Source organism: Rousettus aegyptiacus, unplaced genomic scaffold (genome assembly GCF_014176215.1).
Source record: "Rousettus aegyptiacus isolate mRouAeg1 unplaced genomic scaffold, mRouAeg1.p scaffold_m13_p_5, whole genome shotgun sequence".
Lineage (NCBI taxonomy): Eukaryota > Metazoa > Chordata > Mammalia > Chiroptera > Pteropodidae > Rousettus > Rousettus aegyptiacus.
In genome coordinates, this window is record NW_023416308.1 from 39,111,730 (window position 1) to 39,134,940 (window position 23,211).

At 36.2% G+C, this 23,211-nt stretch overlaps 1 protein-coding gene across 6 annotated transcripts in view; it reads left to right on the forward strand.

The window, feature by feature from the left end:
* The first annotated feature begins 1,416 nt into the window (after nt 1-1,416).
* JHY (junctional cadherin complex regulator) overlaps nt 1,417-23,211 on the forward strand; it is a 66,505-nt gene continuing 44,710 nt past the window's right edge. For 3 of the 6 annotated variants that reach the window (XM_016132235.2, XM_016132237.2, XM_036221427.1), the window contains exons 1-2: nt 2,976-4,450; nt 16,407-16,926. In XM_016132235.2, coding sequence (XP_015987721.2) covers nt 4,110-4,450; nt 16,407-16,926 — 861 coding nt within the window. In that variant the 5' untranslated portion in view covers nt 2,976-4,109. Of the gene's footprint in view, nt 1,479-2,975; nt 4,451-16,406; nt 16,928-17,573; nt 18,268-23,211 lie in introns of those variants that run through there. The other 3 variants (XM_016132236.2, XM_016132239.2, XM_016132238.2) reach the window with 3 other exon arrangements.

Below are 23,211 nucleotides of genomic sequence, written 5' to 3' on the forward strand. Positions count from 1 at the left end.
TGTTTTTTGCTACCTTGTTTTCCTTTCTTCAAAACACATTGAGGTCCTAAGACAAGGACCCTACTGTCAAAAAAGTATAAAACAAAACGAAACAACAAACTTTAACAAAAACTAACTTTAATAAAAACCAGGATAAAAATAAATTCTGTAGTAAGGGTATTTCCCAATTTTCTGTGCTCCCTATCATCTATTTGGCAACTGGTATTGAAGCATTCTTGCTTTTTTGAAGACAGTTATTCAAATCTACTTGTGGTTTTAATACTATTTTAATGTATAATTACTAACACTTCATTTCTTTCTTTTGAAGCCTTTTTTATAACGTTTTACACATACTTAAATGTACAGCTTAATGAATTGTTATGAAATAACCAGTAGTAAAAGTCAAGACATAGAATCTCAAAAGCACTCTCCCCCAAAGCCCTGACCTGGTCTGTCAGAACTGAACATGATTCTAACTTTATGAAAACCACTATTTTGCTTTTTTCCATAGTTTTCTCCACTAAGAATGCATCTATAAGCATAATACAATTTGATTTTGCCTGTTTTAATTTTTAAATACAAAATCACACAATATGTATTTTGAGGTTTTTTTTACTCATTATATTTTTTAAGATGCCTCTGTGTCATTTTATGTAGCTGTATTTCATTCATTTTCATTATTGTATAGCATGCCAGTATATGAAATACTCCAATTTAATTAATCATTCTATTGTTATTTCCAGTGTGGGTGCACATGGGCACACACTTTCTTGGGGTAAATATCTAAAAGTGAAATTGCATAGGGCACATATATTCTAGCTACTGACCAACCACTTTCCAAAGAGGTTGCACCACTTCACACTCCCATCTGTAGCACAAGGATTCTTTGCTCTATGTCTTTCCCAGCCCTGGGAACCGTCAGACACTTTAATTTATGCCCATCTGGTGAGTAAGATGCCACATCCACCGTTGTTTTAACTTACCCTCTTCCGATTATTAATGAATTAAGCACCTTTTTAATCAACAACAAATATTTATTGGTCGTTTGGATTTCTTTTATGAAACTCCGTTCATGTCATTTGTCCATGCTTTAATTGGAGTCTTCTCCTTGATTTGTAAGAGTTCTCAGCAGCATGCCTTCCCTTGATTTCCAACTTTAGAAAGTCAGAGTGGCCTGACTGCAGCAGCCTCACCGAGAGCTCCCGGAGGCTCGCGGGGGTCTGCCCCCTGACGCCATCATCACTACCGCTCCCACCTTCTCCGCCTGAGCAGGTGTCACCGGACGTGGTGGTGGCGACCGCAACGGCTCCGCCCGCTCGATGGGGCCCCGCCCGCAGCCGTGCCAGGCCCCAGTCACGCGGCGCCTCGGTCTCCAGGGCAGCGCTGGGCGACGCGGGCGGGCGGGGACCGGGGAGGTGCCTGGCGGCTCCTGGGCGGCTGTGGTAGTGCGGGAGGATGCGGGGTTGCCGGGGTCGCGGCAGACGAGGAGCGCCGGACAGGTGACGGGCAGTTGCCCCTGGAACGGGGTGGGAGGCGCGCCCAGGGACAGAAACGGGAAGGGCTGGGACTTAGGGTGAGGACAGCAGAAAACCTCCCTAGGAAACTGGATTGGAACCGGGAGAACTCAAAGGAGCCCACCTTCGACAGCATTTGGAAAACGGGGGATTGGGGCGGGGAGCCGGGGGAGCGGAGCCGGGGGTAGTGTGGGCTCTGAAAATGCCCAGACTTCCACAGCGGCCCTGTCCTCGGTTAAGACCGGTCCAGGGCACCAGATACGATGGACATCGTCACTTCCTGGGCCTTAAAACGCCCCTTACTGCCCAGTCTTGTCCATCAAAGAAAAGGTAAAGGGAGAAAACAAAGCGAACGTCCCTATAGGCAGCTTCTGGCCTGTTCCAAAACAGGACAACTTTTTCTCTACCATCCATCTTGGGGAATGCAAGCAGGCTTTCTTTTCACCCACGGAAGGAAATTCGTTTCACCCAGTAAACAAGACCCAACCTTAGTTCCCTAGAGAACTGGCCATTTCCTGTTTATTTAGGAGATTTGTTTGCCTCTCTTGGTCAGAAATTTCAGTGGAAAAGTATTGTGCCTCTATATAGCCACCTTCATCACATTTGATACATCCACTTTCTCACTTAGTTCAGCTACCAGCTTGTCCTTGTTTAGTCTCATACTTTCATAAGATCAGGCCTCCACAGAAGACCTAGCTTTTGTAGCATTTGGCTTTGCTCTCTTCATACTCTCCCAAACTTCATTAATCTGTTAACAACAAAAGTATTATCTTCTATGGACATTTTTTACTGATTTAACTCTAAGAGACATTTGTCTGTTTCATTTAAGAGAAATTGAAGGGACTGCTTAATTTCCTGAAGGAGTGATTCTAAATTGAAATATAATGGTTATGTTAAGCTTTTCCTTTAAGATCCCAAGTATAGTGACTTGAACTCTTACAGTAAAACCGTGTTTTAAAACTTGCAGTTATAATGTGCTGCTATTGATGGATTTGATGCTTTCTAAAAAGATCCTAAAAAGCAAAAGTTAATCAGTTTATCAATATTAAAATAATACAGTAGAATGAATAGATGTATTTTTAAAATAAGAGACAATACAACAAACCAGTCTTTATAGTTAGACAGTAATATGTTAGTCCGCCAACAGGGGGAACTGTGAATTAAAAAGAAAACCAGTTCATACATATTTAAATATGAATGTTACCTTTTGTCTGTTTTGTTTGTTAAGGTGCTTTCCTCTGAGGAGTTGATGATGTTTCTTGGGAACATAGCAACAAGGTCAACATTATAAGCAACGCTAGGAATAGGAGTAAAGTTATGTTATTTAATTAAAGTTAGGGTCTGCCAAAAGAATAAGAGCAAGCCCTTAAAACAAATTTTATAGTAATCTCTGAGGGTGAAGGTTTCTATTATCTGATCTATAGGAAAAAATGAAATAAAGGCAGTTAGAAGACAGAGCAAAGAGAAATGCTAGATAGAAATGAAAGGAAGCACAATCCAAAAACATCTCTTTTCAATCTGATATGAACTCAGAGCATCCTTTCCATAAACTGGCTCATCGGTCTTTATAACAGCCCTTTGAGACACAGAGGACTCACTTGGAATAACGCTCTTAATCGAGATAGAGCAGATCCCGGCTCTTACTCAGACCAATCTCCCACCCACCGAACACTCCCCAGGACAGCAGCCCTTTCAGGTACGTGAACATCTAGCCTCCACTATGAGTTGCTCAGTGGCAGAATTCTTGAGCTCCTCTAATGACCTATCAGGGCTTATGGCAACCACATCTGTGTTTCTGTGGGTTTCTCTTCTTCCAGCTCATATTTTGTCTATCTGCCTGCTCTATCGACAAGGCTGCCAAATCTTTTGTTGAACAGTTTCAATCATTAGTATGTTTTTTTATCATATTGAGCCTAGGTTGATATCCATGTAATGGCCCCCTAATTATATATTCCTATCTAGTCTCAAACCGAGTATCAAAAAATCTTCCAAATAATGAAGCCAGCCAATATAGGTCTAGGAACAAAACAGCTTCTCTCTTTACAGTTCTAACTCTGAAAACCACATAGTACCTCTCTCGCCCTCTTTTACTTTCTACAAGGTAGACCGTGAACCTGTTTTACTCTATACATGAATACAACTGAACAATGCCATATTTGTATCAGTGTCCTGGGTGTTTGAAATAAGGCCATCAAAGTTCTGTCCATAATTACCACTTGGCTTGTCTAGGCTTTTCTGTCACAGGCCCTTGGAAGCTGGAAGAGGAATGTGCTTCCAGGCAGCCATTTAATTCCTTTGGTGAAGCTACCCTCGGTTACCCAGGCTGGTTAGGAGCTCTGTGTCAGATGTGTTCCTGTAGAGACAAAAACACAGTAGTTTTTCCAATAGACCTTCCTCACACACACAAAAGAGTACACACAAAAGCCTGCAGGTAATATAACAAGGTCCTTATATTTAAATTTCTCATTAACATTGGAATTAAAGAGATTTCAATAGTCACAGAATAACACAAATATAATTTTTTTAGGTATTGCTTTTGTGAACTACAACTTTAAATATTCAGCCAACTGCTCCTATCAACAAGAGTATCCCTGTTAATTTTTGTATCTTTTCAAGATGAGTCATAGTAAATTAATTCCCAAGCTCTCTAGTCAATCTCCTGTCCATCATATCAACTTAAAGCCTCAGTCCACAGAAACACCTTTTGAGAAAGAAGACTTACATCTAATTTCAAAAGACTCTTTGGAATCTGATTCAGAAAGCTTCACTCAAGAGATTAAGGCCCAATCTGAACTTGAAGACCAAATCCAGGACAACATCATGGAGCCTGACAGTTTAGGGGAGGAAAGCCCTCCACAGGATAGCTTGAGTGAGACAGAAGAGGAAGCAAGCAGAAAAGCAGCTCAGACAGCTAGCAAGGACAATGCCCATACCCAGGACAATGACGCGAATCATAGGTAAGGAACTTTTGTAAGATAATTGGTTTCTGAAAGGTATTGTTAAATAATTACTGGTACTGTCCTCAATGAGAGTAAGGACAGGCTCTCATAATGAGCATCTTGTAATGTGTGTGAGACAGGTCTCTATGCAACTAAAAACAGTTCAGAGCCAGGCTTTTTGTCACGTTCCCTGTTTTTTTTATTTAAAATTATACACACACACACACACACACACGCAAAGACAAGAAGAGGTATTCATAAAGGCACTTGCTTTTCTTGTGCTCCTTACTTCCTGTCCATATTGCAAGTGTCTCCACGCTATCACCTCACCTTGGAGAAATACCAGAAAGGGTAGTACAGAAAAGTGCCATGACTTGGAGTCAAGTAGTCTTGATTTGGTCCAGGCACTGCTGCTTAGTGTATAATTTGGAATAAGTTACTTAACTCTCGTGAATTTCACTTTTTCTCATCTTTCAAATGAACCAGCCTGCCTAACACCCAGGATTGCTATGAATGTCAGTAAAGTACATTCTGGGGGTACATTCTACCTGAACTGGGGCCCATATAATCATCTAAAGATTCAATTTCTAGTAATTAGTATTAATGGGATATTAACTTCATGCTCTGAGCTACCAAAAACTATCAGAGAAAATAATGCAATATTACTCAATTTTAATTAGAATATAAATGATATGATACAGTATAGAAGTTAAAAGCTATTGGTTAGAAAGGAGTTTTAGTGTGGTGGTAAAATGCATAGAGTCTAAAACAGACCTTCGGGTTCAAATTCTGCCACTTACAAGGTCTGTATGACCTTGACCAAGTTCACTTAATCACTCTGTGCCTCAGTTTCCTTATCAGTAACAATGGGATAATAATGGTTACCTTACAGAGTTATTGAGATGCTTAAGTAAATTAATATACACAAAATATATAAAGTACTGAGAACAGCAACTGGCTCTTTATAAGTTATATACATATATGATACATTTTTTTTAAATTAGGGATAAAATATATTGAGGAAAGTTTATTGTAAGGTCTAGAACATGGACAAGCAAGAACAGAATTAGAATGGCATGTGTGTCATATTAAGGAGCCCTGCTTAATGACAGAGGATCTGCTCTGAGTATAGGGGAAATGGACTGAGTGAGGGCCTAATTATAGAGCCATCATGGAGTGCAACAATTCATGCCACAGATAGGACACTGAACACAGAACTCAAATGACTCATCCCAGGAATATAGTCATAGCAAAACCAGAATTCAAGCCTAGTCCTGAGTCCTTTTCTTCCTTTCTTCTTTCTATCCTTCTTTCTTTGATTGAGAGTATTGAGTTGAATTGAGCTTATATGTTTTTTAGGGGTCTCAAAGTACAGTGCAAGTGATAAGTGCTGTCACCAAGGTGCAGCTATAATGCTGGGAGCAAAAGAGGTTATTAAGAAGACTTCAGTCAGACAGCCACACCTGCCTGAACTGGGTTGGGTACGCCAGCAGGAGAGAATACAGGTTCTGGGGGAAAGCAGTGAATGAAGTAGTGTTTAAGGAACTCTTTTCCACAAGCTGGTGCATATTAAAATAGAAGATAAATAAACAAGGGACAAAGAGACTACCAGATGAAAAAATTATAATAATAATGACACCTATAACAACAACATCTCTTTTTAAAGATCCATCTGTAATTTCACTTAATTCTTCATTGTAACCCTGAAAGAAAGTGCAGTTACATATCCTCATTTTACAAATAAGGAAAATGAGGCTAAAAGAGGTGAAGTAACTTGTCTAATGTCATAGTGCTATGAGGGGATGTTTGTTGTTTTGACCAGATTCTAACCTACAGAACAGTACAGAGAAAATGCTTATAACCTTTATTGTCATATTTGTTATATATATATATATATATATATATATTTTTTTTTAAACGACATAAAATGATACAGGTGAAATTTTTTTGTTCCTCTTCTCAAATTCATTCCCCTTTCTTCTTCCTCAGAGTTAACCAATATACATTCTTATAAGAGTATGTATCCTTTTTAATGGTCATTTCTTTTACAATATATAATGAAAGAATTGACATGGCTTTGTGATAGATTAGATATGATGACTGCAGAAAGAAGGGAAGCCAAAGATTACTTCAAAGTTCTAATAACAATAGGTAGCATTCATAGACTGCTTATCATGAGCCCATCACTGAGCTAAACACTTTACATGTATTATCTCATTTAATCCTTATGGCAACCCTGGTAGGTGGACGCTATAATGATCCCATTTTAAAGTTTGCAGCTGAGATTTTAAAAGGTTTTATTATGCCCATTTATTACATCTAGTGAGTGGTAGAGCAGAATACTCAGAACACTCAGCTCTAATCTGAGGCAGTCATACTACTCCTAGATAATAAATGGTAGCAGTTTTATTTACAGAAATAGGAGCATCATAAAGAAAAGATCTTTTCTGATGGATAGGTATTCTTGTTTGTACTTTTAAGATGAAGAAACCAAAGCAAAGATCCATTAAGTGGCATTTCCACAGTGTTGAGTTTTTCCTCTTTGAGTCAGTGCTCAGGGACATGACTTTAACCTTGCTCTTTACCCAAGGACAATGTAAGTACCATTCAGTATATTTCAAAATAAAGAATAATACTTAAAAGTCAAAATTATGATTAGGGCCTTGGTCTTCTGATTCAGGGATCCTTAAATAATGCTATTTTCCTTAGATTGATTTGCATTGGAAATGTTAAATGGTAGATGATAATCCTCAGAGTTAGAATGTGTTAATATCCCTAGCGATCATTAGTGCATCATACACTGAACATTTGGTGGACCAGTTCTTCACTACAAAGAAAAACAAAAATGAAGCATTTAGTCAAATAATGCCTCAAAAACATTATTCCTGTTTCATGATTGGCCCCTTTCTCTGCCTCACTATAGTCTTGGAAAGCTTGCCTAAGTGTGTCATTGTTTGGATCTGAGGAGTTTGTGAGCCGTGAAGTACACAAACTGATCTCAGACTTTCAATATAAAATCAAGTAGGCTTTCATTTCCATAAGGTAGATGGCATTTTGGGAATTGTAGTTCAAAAAATTATCTTGCTGTAAAACCAAGGAAAATCTCTTTCTTCTTACTTTTTTAAATAACAGTTTTGAAAGCTGCCTGACAAATCACTTGAGCCCTACTCTTACATTTCGAGGTTACTAGAACCTCCTCAAAGCAATTACTCTTTGTATCTCACCCAAGCGAAGCCATAGTTCAATGTATATGGATTAGAGAAAACATTTTACTTAATGGAAATTGGAGCAGCTTTGACAGCAGCGAATGAATCAAGAGTGGAGAGAGGATCTTCACATGATAATCCTTAAACCCCACTCCAGAACTAGCCTTATGACCCTCAGCACTCACAAAGAAAGAGATCAATGTAATTCCTAGAGCATTAGAAATAACCTCTTCAGTCCTGGGGCCTTCTGAAACCTTATATATTTAAAAAGAAAAAAATCAGCAGCAGTACAGTACTTAGTATATGTGTTTAATAAGGTCTTGTTTACAAGGATACAAAAATATAATTAGCTATCATTTGTAGAACTATTTGCTTTATACATACTCTCATTTACCTTACAAGGGCCTCTTAAGCATTATTACCTCTATTCTGCAGACAAGGAACTGAGGTTCTGAGAGTTGTGTAGGTATATGCAGTTGCTTAGAGGCAGAGCCTGAGCCTATAACTATAAATATCTAGATAGGTGATCAAGGCCTGATTTGATAAAGGATTCAATTTTACTATCTAACAAATATTAAAGATATAACAATTTTAATATGAATTAAGCTGAGGCCAGGGTACAGATGCATGTAAAATTATAAATATTATCAAAATAATACAAATGTTTAAAGGGTACGGTGTCCTCAGAATAAATAACCTTAATTGTGTTTTACTTTGGGCAGCAGTGTCATAGTAGCCTATATTCTTCATACTCTCCTGGGAAGTGTTGTCATTCATTGAGGTCTGCAGATATCTTCCTCTCATCACCGGGGAACTAGAACCTTCACAAAAGATCCCATGTTCTGTCTAATAAACTACCTTGTGCCAGAAATTACTGGATGGGAGATAGACACGGCGAGGAATTATTAGTTAAACTGAATATTTCAGAATTGTCTGAAAGTAAGAAAGAGACTCAGTAATAATAATCATCATTTTTATTGTTTTGCAGCGGTATGTAATTTTCTCTCTCAACTGCTTTCATAGATATTGTTTCAGATTAATAATACAAGAATCAGGTGAAGTATTGAATGATGATTTCTAAGATTTAAATAGCAGCACTGGATAACCAAAATGGATAGTGGATAAGAACCAAAATTCAACATTTTTACACCCCTTAAACTTTTCTCTGGACTGTTTTGTAGAACCCATCAGAAATATTTAAGCTGAGGACAGAGTAGTTTCTCTCATAGGTGTAGAGTTTTTTGTTTTGTTTTTGTTTGTTGTTTGTTTTTGTACTGGATGGGAGTATAAAGACAGCACTTAAGGTTTATTCTAATATTCTAGTATTAAGAATATTCTGAGAGTTTTTAGGAGTTGATTCATCCATGTTGATTTCTATTGTCTTTATTAGATGAGTTGGCCAACCTCTTCAAGTACATTACACTGCATACCTTATTCTAAGGGTTTCACATCACATAGTATTTGGAGCTAGCTACTAGCATATTAATTATTTATTTTTGATCACATGGCAATAGTTAGAGAAGTGACTTTTTGTCATAGGTATTAGTCATTTCTCTTTTATGTTCTTTAATTTGCTCACAAACTCTGCTGTAGTTAAACTCTGGTGCACTCCTCAGAGCAGGCATGGTGCCATTGTAACAGATGAGCAGTCAGAGAAAGAAGTATGGAGTGTGTGAGGGCATGAATTGTGTCTATTAAAGGCAGAGTCCCTGCCAGAAATGATAAAGCCACAGTGACTTCTGGGGTTTATTGCTCTCAGAGAAAGACCAGCAGTTCCTTTCTGCCTTATTTCAAAATGAGCATGCATTACTATGTTAAAATAAGTAAATAGTAAGTTCGAAACCTCGCAAAGTATAATTTAAATTTATACCACCTGCAATCCAGTGAGTTCATCAAGAGGATTAAGAAGATTGTAACCAAAGGATAGTTTAATTTATGACCTTTACCATTGTTGTTTATTTCCACTCTGTGACAAGTTTGAAAATACAGAAAGCTTTGATTACCATAATTTTTAATGTATTGAAGTTAAAATAAATGCTTTTCCTAACGCTTAATATACATTGCCAAGTTTCACATGATATGCCCAGTCCACTTAATAAAATGGTGGATTCTTAGAGCTGTTAGGGCTCTTAAAATTCAGCCCATTCCCCTTATTGTACAAAAGAAGGACCCAAGGTCTAGAATGGTTAAGAAAACACCCAAGTTCACACAGCTTGGTCAGTGGCAAAATCTGGACTAGGACCCAAATGTCAAGATCTGTCCATTGCTTTTCCTATGACATCACAGCTACCTTGCAACTCCAAGGGTGCTAATATCTGGCATTTAAAATACAATAAATACCATCTTAAAAAAGTGTAAACATCTGAAATTTTTAGGAAGCTCTTGGTCCTTGTTTCTGGAAAGCGAAAAGAACAACCAATCCTTCCTAGTCCGGCATGAGCCCTGCAAGCTCGGACTGGGCAACAGGAATTATGTTTGCAAACATCATGTCATACAGTATTTCCCTTGTGAAAGTGCAGCCTTTGTTTTACATGGGATGCTCTTTTTTAAAAAGATAATCTTAATAGAAGTGAGGTGCTAGAATTTTATATTGGAGTCACTATCATGCCTTCTTTAGTTATTTGCATTTAACTCACAGATTGTCCTTGAATCAAGACTAGTACTGGCAAGTCTATTAAATTGGGGCAAATATCTGATTATTTTGCAGCCATAAATCTGTTGTCAAAGAAAAGAATGGACTTCAGCTGGAATTATCCAAATTATATAATTTCCGTAAATACAATTCACTAGATAACAATCCAGCCCCTTCACTTTAGTGTGTTTCTGTAGATAGCCTTTGGCCTTTATTTTATTAAACCACTATTTTTTTTTCATTAAAATGTTTAATTTTTTTGGCAGAATAAATGCCTGCATTAAGTGAAATTTTTTGGGTTGTAAATAACGTTCCCAAAGCATTTTTGTATATTTGTGGATCCATTATATTTTATACTTGCAAAAGTGATTTATAATCCTTTGGGTTTATTTACTTAAAAGCCGTCGATATAAAGATTAAGATGAGCATAGGATTCAGGAATCCTTGGAAACAGTTGTCAGTTTTATAGTTCTTAAAGAAGTATTAAAAACTTTACACTTAAACATAAATTGAATTTTCTGTTCATATGCATAAAAGATTTAATGGCATATAAATTGGCAATAATTGTTCTGTTTTAAGGGATTAAATTAAACCTAAATCAATAATAACATGTGCAGTTTCAATTTAACTGGCTACTTAAAATAAAGTGACAAATAAATAACTGCTAAATGATTAATAGCAATGCTTTTATTCCCTCTTCAACAGGCAAAATGGCCAGTTATTGAATATTTTATTATGAGTGCAAAGGATGTTAATTGTGCTAGAAACATGCTCTAATTTTAGTAATTTTTTTGATCGAATATTATACTGAATATGAGGCTCTCCATTAAATGGAGATTTTATTTTATTTTGTTTGAAGTTGTCACAGTCAGTACTCAAACATGGTCCATTAAAGCCAGCAAATATCATGGTGTATGCATATGAGACCACCTTCCTCTTCCTCTCTGCATCCATTTCTAATCTAGACATCTGAAGAGGAGACCTGGCATCTGTTGTCTGAACAGTAACAAAAGAATTGCGTACTCACTGTCTTTGTAACCTTTCTATCAAATGTGGAGGAAAAGAGGAGCATGTTTTGTGTGCAGATGATTACTGATGAAGGAGCACTTCACACTCATTTTGCTCCAGTGCGTTGACCTGGACCACTAAATACAATTGAGCTTCTTAGCATACAAGCTCAGTACAATGGGTTCTTTAGCATCATGTTCTATTTCAGCCGTTATAATTGTTTCTGTGAAGTGTTACAGCTTTCCATGCTCATGATTTTGCAAAACATAACCTCCTATTCATTTTAACATATGATTTCCACCTAGAAAGTGAAGGAAGAAGATATTTTAAGATAGTCAATGCAGGTGTAAATGGTACAGTGTAATTAATGCTCTTTTAAGAGCCACATTTTCAGATTCTATCTTGTACACATATATTATTAGAGTTCTTCTTCAAATGATTGGCTCAAAAACATTTTTCTCAGCCACAACAATTCATTTTGTCTGATTTGTTTCAAAACTCTGTATTTTCCAGGTTCCACTCTCCTGTAGTGTGTAATATTGTTTCTTTTGGCATTTAAGAATGGAAATTTGTTGAGGCTAGAAATTAAGATGTTGCTGAAGGTCTAAAGTAATTTAACTCATGTAGTTTTATCTTTCTCATCATTTTTCAGCAATTCTTAAAATATTTCATCATGTTGAAATGCTGAAATTTCTTAATCTCATTTTCCTAAATCACAGTTCAGATTCTCCACGATGCCTAAGTCATGGTAAAAAATGGATTTTTAAAGATGTGTTGATTTTTTTCAGGCTACTAAGGTGCCACTTAGTACATCACAAGACAACTTTGTACCCAGGAAATAACTTAAGCCCTGGGGAGAGAAGAATCCTTTGAGATCCATCAGCAGGAAGCACAACAATGTTATGTCATGGCAACTGAATGTAACACACAGCAAACCAAGACCAGAGACACCTCACTAATGCATACTTTCATAGCTCACCTTTATTGGATCCTTACTGTGTGTCAAGGACTTAGTTCTCAACATATATATATGTACATATATACACACACATGCATACACATATACATATATACATATTTTCATATATGTATATGTACACACATACAAACACATATACATATATATGATCAGTTTGCTAATTGTCTCAACCACACTATGAGATAGGTACTATTATTATCCCCATTATATTGATGTGGAAGCTGAGGCAGAGAGAAGTTAAATAATTTGCCCATGCTTACACAGTAACTGGTAGCACAAGGAATTGAGTGCAGGCAGTCTGATTCCAGGACCCATATCCTTAGATACTCTGTTATATCATTTCCCAGAACCAATATATTCCTATTATTATTCAGAGAAGTAAAGCACTGTGGAGATTTCATATGACTGAAGAAGGTCTATAACCATACTATAGATGTGATAACATTATCAGCTGGTGCTGATTAAATGTGATGACCAGACTGAGTGCCAGTTTTTGGTATGTGGGGTTTTTTTTTTAAGTATTCCTGCAGGGATGGAAGTCAGAAATCCATTTCCTTCAATCATTGAAGACTGCCTATTTTAAAAAAAAATAAGGGACATTCCTCAGTTATTAATTCTTTTGTGAGTTTATCATAGGATCATAGAACGAGAGTTGAATGGACTTTCAGATATCATTTAGCAACTGAATCTGGAAATCGAAGGTTAACATATTTTCAGTGATAAACAAGGTTTTCCTCCTGTTTTAAATACCCATAATATTCTGTATCTCTTTCTGCATCTAATTTGTTCTTGATTTTTACAGTTGGAACAAAAAGGCTGTCTTCTTCACTAGCAAATAGGATCCATCAGCCTCTTCTGTTTTGCTCACCACTCTTATCTTCAGCGCCTAGTACCTGTGGAACTGCTCATACATATTTCTTGACTGGCCAATTGACTGATTGACTGCTTACATTAGGCAGGCCCTATGGCAATGCTTGCTTCACTACCACCTACAAAAACAGCTGCATGATACAGAGCAACTTAATGGACAGGAACCAGGTCCTGGAATAGACTGTCAATCTATATCCTGGCCCTACCACTTGTTCGTTCTGCGACCTTGTAAAAGTTACATAAGCTCTCTAAGCCTCAGTTTCTTTATTTATTAAATGGGGATAATAATAGTACCTTCCTGATCTGGTAGTTCTGAGGAAAAACTGAAGAGTCACTAGAAGCATTTTCTAGATCAGCATGCAATAATATGTGCTATCTTCCCAAAGTCAGCACTTCATATCTTACCCCATGACTAAGTAGCAAAACAGTGTTCCCCACAGAATGTATCACTAAGAAAGGTAGCCAACCCCTGGTTTAAGCAGTGCAAAGGACTACCTGTTCTAAAACTTTCCAAGACCTTATAGCCTTTGTAGATACTTCCTTCCAAAAACTCAAGAGTCTTTATGTCTTACTAATATCTTTACTCTCTCTGTTATTTTTGCTAAATTAAATTCAGCCTCTCAATTTAGGTAGACCGAACTCCTTCATGGAACTTATAAAGCCCTTCAGTATCTCACCTCTGCTTAAGACTGTGTTCTACTCCTCATCCTTCCTTCCTCTCACCCTCCATTTTATCCATACTGATTTGTTCTTGGAAACCATCATGTTTTCTCTCCCTTCCATTCCTTTATATATGTCGTTTCCTCAGCCTGGCATACACTTCCTACCCTTCCTAGCCTTAGGCATCAGCTAAGTCATTAATACCTTCAGAGAGCTTTCCCTGACTTTCCAAGATGGGATCGGATATCCCTCCTGAGTCCTGATGGCCCCATCTCCCTCATCAGGGCACTCATCACTCCAATTGTTAATTGCTTCTTTCCTTGTGTGTATTCCCCACTAGGCTCTGTATCCACCACTGTATCCCTCTAGCTTAGTAAGTGCTCAGTAAACACCTGTAGAATCAATGAGTGAGCAAATGGAAATGGGTAAGGAAAATTAAATTCTGTTGAGCCAAGCAAATGAATGAACAGAGAGAGTTAAAATCATTCTTTCCTTTCAATATATCGTGCATATCATGAAACAGCATCTTTCTTCATTAAATAATGTGTTATATCTTTGTTTACTTAAAGATATAACTGAGGCACTCCTTAATGTTTTTCAACACCTAACCGACCACAATTGAACCTTATGTTTAACTCAATAAAAATAAGCCCTAAAATCATTCACTAATTTGGTCCAATGCAAGAAGCTCTTCTGCATGTTTAGATTCTAATTTACTACTATTAGTCTTTTAAAATAAGTATCTAATGCTATATTTGTGTTGATTAGAGTATTTTTAGAGTCTCGGTTATTTATTTAAGAAATACTTAACTGACTGTTCTGTCCACAGCAGAGGGCAGAGTACTAGGGCAGAGGCTGGGAAAGGAAGGGTAACCCTCAGTCCCTCGTGTTCACGACCTTAACCAGGTGAGGAGACAAGGTCCCCATAGTGAAAAGTAAAAGGAGCACAAATACAGAACATTAATTCAGATGTAATGTCCCATTTTGATCCTTATACAATCCTAAGAAATAAACATAATAAAATCCAATTTATTCTTACTTACAGATGACAGAAACTAGGTCAGAGATGACATGATCAGCCAGCTAATGCAGATAGGTAGTAACAGACCCAGAGCTTAAACCCAGATCTGTGAAGTCCCAAGTCCAGATGTGCCCTACTGGATCACTCCATGCCTCTAATACATATCCAAGGACCCTTACAACCAGGTGAAAGGCAGGACCAAAAAATACTGTGAGTTCATGTGATGGGAATACTGTGAGTTCATCACACAGGAAAAATCTCATCGAAGCTCCAGAGGCAGGTGACGCCATGGTGCATAGGGAGTATGAGTCGCACAGGTTGATGTTCAGTTTCCTGACAGGTGCAAGCCATCTCTATGCAAGCATTTTGCTAGAGGAGAACGTCATTTATCTTCTCTTCCTGGAAAAGGAAGAGCAGCCTCTTCCAAAAAGTTTTACATCTTAATATGTGAACTAAAAAATTCAAAATGACAGTTTAGAAAGACATGAAAGTTTTGGCTTTTTGCTCTAGTTTTTGCTTTACATCAAATCAAAGAAATCTAAGTCCACCTTAAGAAGAGTAAATTAGTATTAGGGGCACCATTAGTTTGTTTACCCAGCATAAAATTATGTCTTCTGTAAACGGGAATATCAAATAGCATAAAAAGCCTAGATGATTTAGAATTCCCTTTTGATTAGAGGATTGCATCTACTGAACTCAAGGAAGGAAAATCTCTCCCATTTAGCTTTTGAAGATCAAAGGGGCCATTAAATATGCCATATTACCAGCATTTTTTTTCTATTTTGGTTAAGACTTTACAAATTGAGATTGTCATGGGGGAAGGGAGGACTTTATTTGGGGTCACATACACTGGTTATGAATGAGTTTACTTCCCTCAACCAGGACCATATACTTAACCTTTTATTCAAATAGGGTTGTACTTCAGCTTAAAGTGCACACTGACCTGTCTACTGAGTTTTCTGTGTATAGATAAGCCTGACAACCAAGAGAGTATCCACTAAGAGTTTTTCAGTGAGCCACCTTCTGATTCTTAACCTTGAGGATCTTTCTGTAGTACATTTGATAAAATCTACAAACACAAAATTATCTGACAAATAAAATCACTGAAAAGGATAATGAATCTATGTAGGTATTCAGTCAGGATAAACCTTGCTTTCCTCCTAAAAGGGAGCAGACTGAGGCAAATGTCCAGGTGACGATCTCATTTCTCATCCTAGATAAATAGCCAGATATGTATATGGCAAACTAAAATGTGAAATCAATTTTATCTTCACCTGCTGAAACACTTTTGGTGTGCATAAATAATAGCATTCCTTGAACCACAGTCATTCACTGGCTTAACAGTATAGACATTTTTTCAGTTGTTTTCTAGCATTTAGAAATTAACCGTCCCTAGTTTTTATTCCATATTTTGATAAATAATTAAGATCTTTTTACCCTTATGTGTAACTCAGGCCTCACTTGAGCCTGGGATCTGTCTTTAACATATCAATAATAAAAGGAAAGATTAAGATTGATTTCATATAAATGATCAATTAAATATAATGAATAAATTTATCTTGATTAAGTACTTGACATTTCTTTTCTGCTTTTGGCAGTCAACAACCAAAAGAAGACAAATATTCAGATCTCCGATATGACCCAAACTGGAAGAATAAGAAAGAGGAACAGCAGTTGTTAACTGTGGAAGTATTGCTGGAGTCTATAGACAGCTCTACAGAAAATCTGACTTTGGATCCACTGTACCCTTCCAAGGAGACTTCAATGGAACTCGCAGGGGGAAAATGTGAAGAGAAAAAGAGCCCACAGAGTGAAGCCTCCTTACTTGGTAGTGAATTTTTAAGCCCAAATTATGAGGTTGGAGCCCATCGCAGCAAGCAGTTTTCAGACCTAAGTGACAGTGATCTGGAGGAGAAGTCAAGCAACCTCTCTCAGCGCTTGAAGAGTTCAAGTTCACATAATGAGGTTTTCTTGCCAGGATCCCGTGGCCCTCGACGAAGGAAGTCCAAACAATATTTTGTGGAAAAAAACAAGCTGACTTTGGGATTACCTACTCCTAAAGTGGGTTCTTATCTTCAACTTCACAATAAAAAAAGGGGGGAAACTCACACAGAACAGGTACGTAGAAGCTATTTAAAAATCTTGTCCAAAGCACTAAACTGGAATTTACCTTTGTTTGAAACTGCTGGAATCACTTCCTTTGGTTTAGTGATGTAACATTGCAGCCACCTGGCTCAATAAATCAAATGCCCTATACCTTGCCGCACTTTGAAGAATGACGAGGATTATTCCACAAATTCCTAAGAGCAAAATAAAAGTCATCAATAGTTTATAGTTCTATAATTGCTGTAATTCAGTTTTTATCTCCAAAATGTTTCCATTCAAGGAACCATAAACTTTTTTTTAACTGCATACTCCAATAGATAAAGTATAGGACTAAAGTATTGATTCCCTGTGTCAATTGCCTTTGTTTTCACTATAGCATTGGTTTTCAACATTATTAAATGCCCCCACACACTGGAGATGGCATGACACTCTTTATAACAATAACTCAGATACAAAAGTGATTCTGAATCATATCCTGTATACTTATTGCGTGGTAGTGGGAGGGAGATAGGAAACGACATGCGGTACCTTTCCAACCCCCATTGATAATGACTGCACCACCCTTTATTATCCCATGAAAATGATGTGATATTATCAAAATTTAGTCTCTCCAGCTATAAAATTGAGATAATAATAAATGTTATCCCTTTCTCATCTGATGATTTTGAAGGTCAATTCTATCCCAGATGATGGATTCAAAACCTTTCAGAGCCAGTAAACTTATTTCTGTTTCATGGGTACACATAAAGAGCATATCAGCTCACCTCATAATGAATGCACTAATAGATAGAAGAAAGGAATGTGGTTGAATCAGTCCATATCCCACCATTATTGGGGAAACAGCTTGAAATGGATCATCTACTAATGTGGGATCATTTTCAGATATGGAGACATTATTACATTAAACAGGGGTGCCTATTTTGATTCTAAATTAGTATTATTTAAAGAGATCTAAGTCTGTTCTAACCTGTATTTTATGATGGAACAAGGCAGATGCGATAACATTTATGACTTTTTTTTTAATTTTGAAACTCCTTTCCTAGGAAGCACCCTTCTAGTTATTAGATGGGATGCTGCCCAATTAATGAAGCACTTAATAAAGCCAACTAGATCTTCACATTTAAAAAGAGGGGAAAAAAGAAACTCCTATAGTCGTTAAGGATTATGTCACATCTTTGCCTTTGTAACTAATAAGAAAACAAAGGAATGAGTGTAATATATTTAGCTGAATTGTTGAAACAAAATTTCGTTTCAAAATTTTGACCCAATTTTAAATGTTTAATGTACCTTTTTGTTTCATAAAACTTATGTAAAATTTTGAATTTTGATTGCTCACTTAAAAATATAAATAAATTTGACAGTCTAATAAATGTGAAAACTGTTTCTATCTAGACATTTCTCTCAGACTAGGTTATTTTTCATTATTTTTAAACATGTTCTCAAAAGAAGCCAATATAAGAGGAGAGGCAAAGAGTTAGGCCAAAATAAATAGTTATGTCTAATAATAAAAGGGAAAATATTTATTATAAGTTGCTAATTTTTTAGTAGTTATAATTTAATTTACTAAACAATGTTGGAGTAAATTGATTGTCAGTGATTCCATACCGTAATTTTAATTATGCCAAGGAGGAGGAGACCTTAAAGTATTTTAGGCTTTCTCAATCTTTGGGTATTGACCTTGTCCAGTGCTTTCTCCAGGTTCAAATGTCTAAGGGCTGATTGCTAATCGTATTCAAAAGTATTTCTTAACCATTTCGAAATGTATTTCTTTCATCTTCACTCCTATTCTTTAAAAAAGGGTAGAAATTACTTTGGCCTAACAGTGATTTAATGATGCATATAACTTGTTTTATTGAATTATAGTCAGTAGCATAGAATAATATGTTCCTTTCAAATCATTATTTATGAAATGTGTGCAGGTCTTTTCTGTCAATACAGATTATATGTATTCTCTTATGGGTGGGAAATATGCTTTGGACCTATTTTTAACCTTCATAGTAACTAGCCTAACATACTCAATAAGTATATGGGGAATGAAAAATGTATCTCTTCCATCACCTCCAAACTTTATTCTCTTTTAGTATGACTTGAAGTTTATGTGGGGGAAATGATATTTCTAGAGCAGTGGTTTGAAATCATGGCTAGATCTTAGAATCCCCTGAGAAACTAAATATTTTTAAGAAGTGATTCTCAGCTCTATCAGGACCATATTACATTTCTGGGTGAGATCTTGAGCATCAGTATTATTTTTTAAAGACCCTCAGGTAATTCTGTTATGAATCCAGGTTTGAGAAGCATGGTTCCAGGCAGAGCAGAAGTTCTCACCTTAGACTTCACATTAGAATCACCTGGAAAATTTTTTAAACACTGATTCCTTGACCTGAAGCCCTAAAATTCTGATTTTATTTATTTGGGGTACCCTGTAAACACCGGGAGTTTTCAAAACTCTCCAGGTGATTCTAATGTTTGGCCAGGCTTGAGAATCATTGATCTAGAGCAGTGGTTTTCAATCATTAGAGTGCATCAGAATCATTTGGAGGGCTTGTTGAAACAAATGGCTGCACCTAAACCAAGGATTTCTGATTCAGTAGGTGTAGTATGGGGCCCCAAAATTTGAATTTTCTATGTGGCTCAAGATGATGCCACATCTGCTATCAGGCCCACATTTTGAGAACCAACGATCTTTTGGTTCTCAAACTTTAAGGTGCTTATGAACCATTGCAGGATCTTATGAAAGTAGGTCTGAGGTGAGACTAAAGAGTGTACATTTGTAACAAGCTCCAAGCTGATGTCAAGGCTGCTGAGTAGCAAGGAGTTGGAATATAAAGAACACAGAGCATTTATCAGAAACCTAAAGCCAAAGTGTAGTAAGTCAGTACCCACAGGGCACTGATGGTTTCAATGGCTGTTAGGAGTATTCCTTTGATTGGAGGTTAGGGAGTACAAAGTTGGGGTGACAGATTTTAGATTAAGCGGCATTCTTCTGAAGTTTTTCATGTTCAAAAATCTGTTTTCCCCTTCTGATTTCTTTGAAAGAGATGACAAATATTACAACTAAGAACAATGAAAGGATAAGTAACACCTATTGTTGAATGAATGTCAATTACGGAACCAAGAAAACCCAACTTTTTAATACATTGTTTTCTTGCAAGCACCCATGACCAGCTGAATCAGATTTAAAGGTCTTAAGTAGTATATTGTATTTAGGAAGATTTGAAAGTAAGTTTGACATTTATAACACTCCAATGAAAATGTCAACAGATTTTTCTAATAAAACTTGAAAGCTGGTTATTAAGTTTATATGAAAAATAGCCATGAATAATAAAGAAAACTCTGGAAATTGAAAGTCATGAGAGAGTATAGTATAGTATAGTATAGTATAGTATAGTATAGTATAGTATAGTATAGTATAATATAGTATAAAGCCTCAACAATTAAATAGTAAGGCAATATTTAATACATATACAGACAGAAAAAAGTGGAAGAACAGAATAGAAAGTCTGGAAATAGAATCAAATTACATATGAGAACATATGAGAGAAAACTATGGTTTCAGTAATTTCCTCAAATCAGTGAGGAAATTAAGGATTATTCAGCTAAACAACTGGAGAAGCCACCTGGAGAAAAATAAAGTTAGAGCCATACCCCAAATCATATAACAAGATAAGTTCTAGATAGATAAAAGATTTAATTAAAAAAAAATTAAACCATGAAAATGAAAAACAAAAAAATTATTCTATAATCTTGAAATTATTTAAAATATAGAATCTATAAATGATTGATAAATTTGACTACACAAATATCAAAAACTGCTACAGTAAAAAAAGCACAAGAAAGTCAACATATAAAGAACAAACTAGGAAAAAATATTTTTAATTCATATCACAGACAACACACTAATATCTCTAATATATAAAAGGCCTTTTAGAAATCAATAAGAAAATAATACACCAATATAAAAATACACAAAGGTATGAATAGATAATTCACAGAAAAGTTAATACATATGGGTGTTAAGCATATGAAAAGATATCCAACCTCGGTTATTATAAGAGAAATGCAAATTAATCCTACATTGAGATTCTATTTTTCACCTATAATTAAACCAACAAAATTCTCAAAGTTTGAAGAATCTATAGGCAAAAAAGTAGTCAAGGTAGTGAGAGAATAAATTAGTATAACCAGTATGGGGGAAAATTTGTTAATATCTATTTAAAATACAAATATATACACTCCTTGAGAAAATAAAGTGTAATGGCTAAGAGTATAGGCTTTGGAGCCAAGTTGGTTGCCACTAACACCTGCCAGCTGTCTGACCTTGGGCGGGTGTTTTAACCTCTCTGTGCCTCAGTTCACTCATCTTTAAAATGGAGATAATAGTAATTTCCTTATAAGATTATTAAGAAGATTAAATACTTGGGTTAATATATATAGAATACATAGTGCTAGCTTATAGTAAGCACAATATAAGTGTTAGCAATTGTTATTTTTGTTTGACCCAACACATTTCACCCCTAGGAATTTGTCCTAGTTGTAGGTGTGCAGTTTTGAAATAACTCCTGTATAAGACCATTTCATTCTTATTTGTAATGAAAAAAGATTGGAAACCACCCAAATGTCTATCGTTTGGGGAATACTTAAATAAATTATGTGTATCTATACAATAGAGTACAACTCTATTTTTAAAAATGAGAATGTTCTCTATGAATTTTATGCACAACTTATCAGGATTTATTATTAAGAGAGAAATTAAAGATGTAGAATAGTGTATACAGTATAAAAAGGTGGAGAGAAATAAAATATATATCACATTTGCTCAGTATGCATAAAAAATTGTGAAAGGATACTTAGATGGTTAATCATAGAGAGTGGAAGAGGAACAGTTGGAAGCACAACTGTTCACTTTATACCTTTCATACCTTTCATGCCTCTTATTTTTGAATCATGCCTATGTATTTACAGTATATAACATTTTGTAAGAACTCTAGTAACTTCACACTCCCTGATTACTCAGGGCCACCTAAACTGCATTTTTTGCTTGTAAATAATGGTTTACAGTAGAACCATTGATTTTTTAATTCAATTGCTCCACAATCTTTTGGCCATTTTTCATAGCTCTGTTCATCACACATTAAAATGCACTGGAAAAAATCACCTTTGAATACATTATAAGATCTTAGTCACATGATGTACGAAGCAAGAAATTGATGTAAAAACCAACATACACCAGAGGGCACCTAAGTATCACAATCAGCCAATAATTTTGATGGTGAATTTCCAGTGTTTACTTTTATTCATGATTTGTTCTGTAGCCAGAAGTATTTGTCTGAAACTTGTTAGAATTTGAGTCAATTTATGATCTACCATTAAAGGAAATTGTATCTTGAAAATGAACTTCCTTTCTATCTTGATTCTAATGTAACCTTTTTTTTTTGGTGAAATTTAGCATGGGCTCAGAAAAGAGGTGTAAGTGTTTTATACATGTTATTCTTCTCTTTCCTTGTAATTTATTAAGAAATTACAGATACTTTGCAAATGTGGATATAGAAAGATTATTCAATTACCTTTAGTCTTCGAGACGGTATAAAGCTCTATATAGAATCTGCTCACCATTCTGAGGATCAACACCTTTGTGGCTGTTCTGAGATAGCAGGTCAGCCAGCCAACAAACATTTATTGAGCACCGACTATGTTCTAGGTACTCTCCCCAGAGCTAGGGATTTGACAGAAAATGAGATATATAGAGCTCCTGTCTTGAAAGAGCTTACAATCCAGTCATATGACAGAGGCAAGGAACATGTCACAAAATAATTTCAGGTACTAATCAACACCTCAAAGGAGCCTGAATAAACTTTATTTAAGAAAGCAATGAGGATGTAACTGGGATGTTTAGGTGCTTGGGGAGGGGCTCTCTGAGGAGACATTATTCGAGTTGAGATAGGAAAGGATGAGAAGGAGAAAACTATGCAGACAAGTTCTGGGGGAAGAGCTTTGGTTTGTCCCAGGCTTGGTAGCAGCATTTTCCCACAGGTGGCAACATAATATTATGAGGGAAAAAAATAAAACCAAAACAAAACACTGCTTTGGGAGACAGACAATCATGGATTAAATTCTGATTCTTCAGCATAGTAGTAGAAGGTAGCATGTACTTGATATTGAAACAAGTGACTCTTTAAACCTTATCTGCTTCATCTGTTACATGGGGTCAATGTCTGTCTTGGAGGGTGATTGGAAGAATTTATACAAAGCTCCTGACATGCGGCAGATACTGGTAAAGGGAAGCTATTCTTACCACTG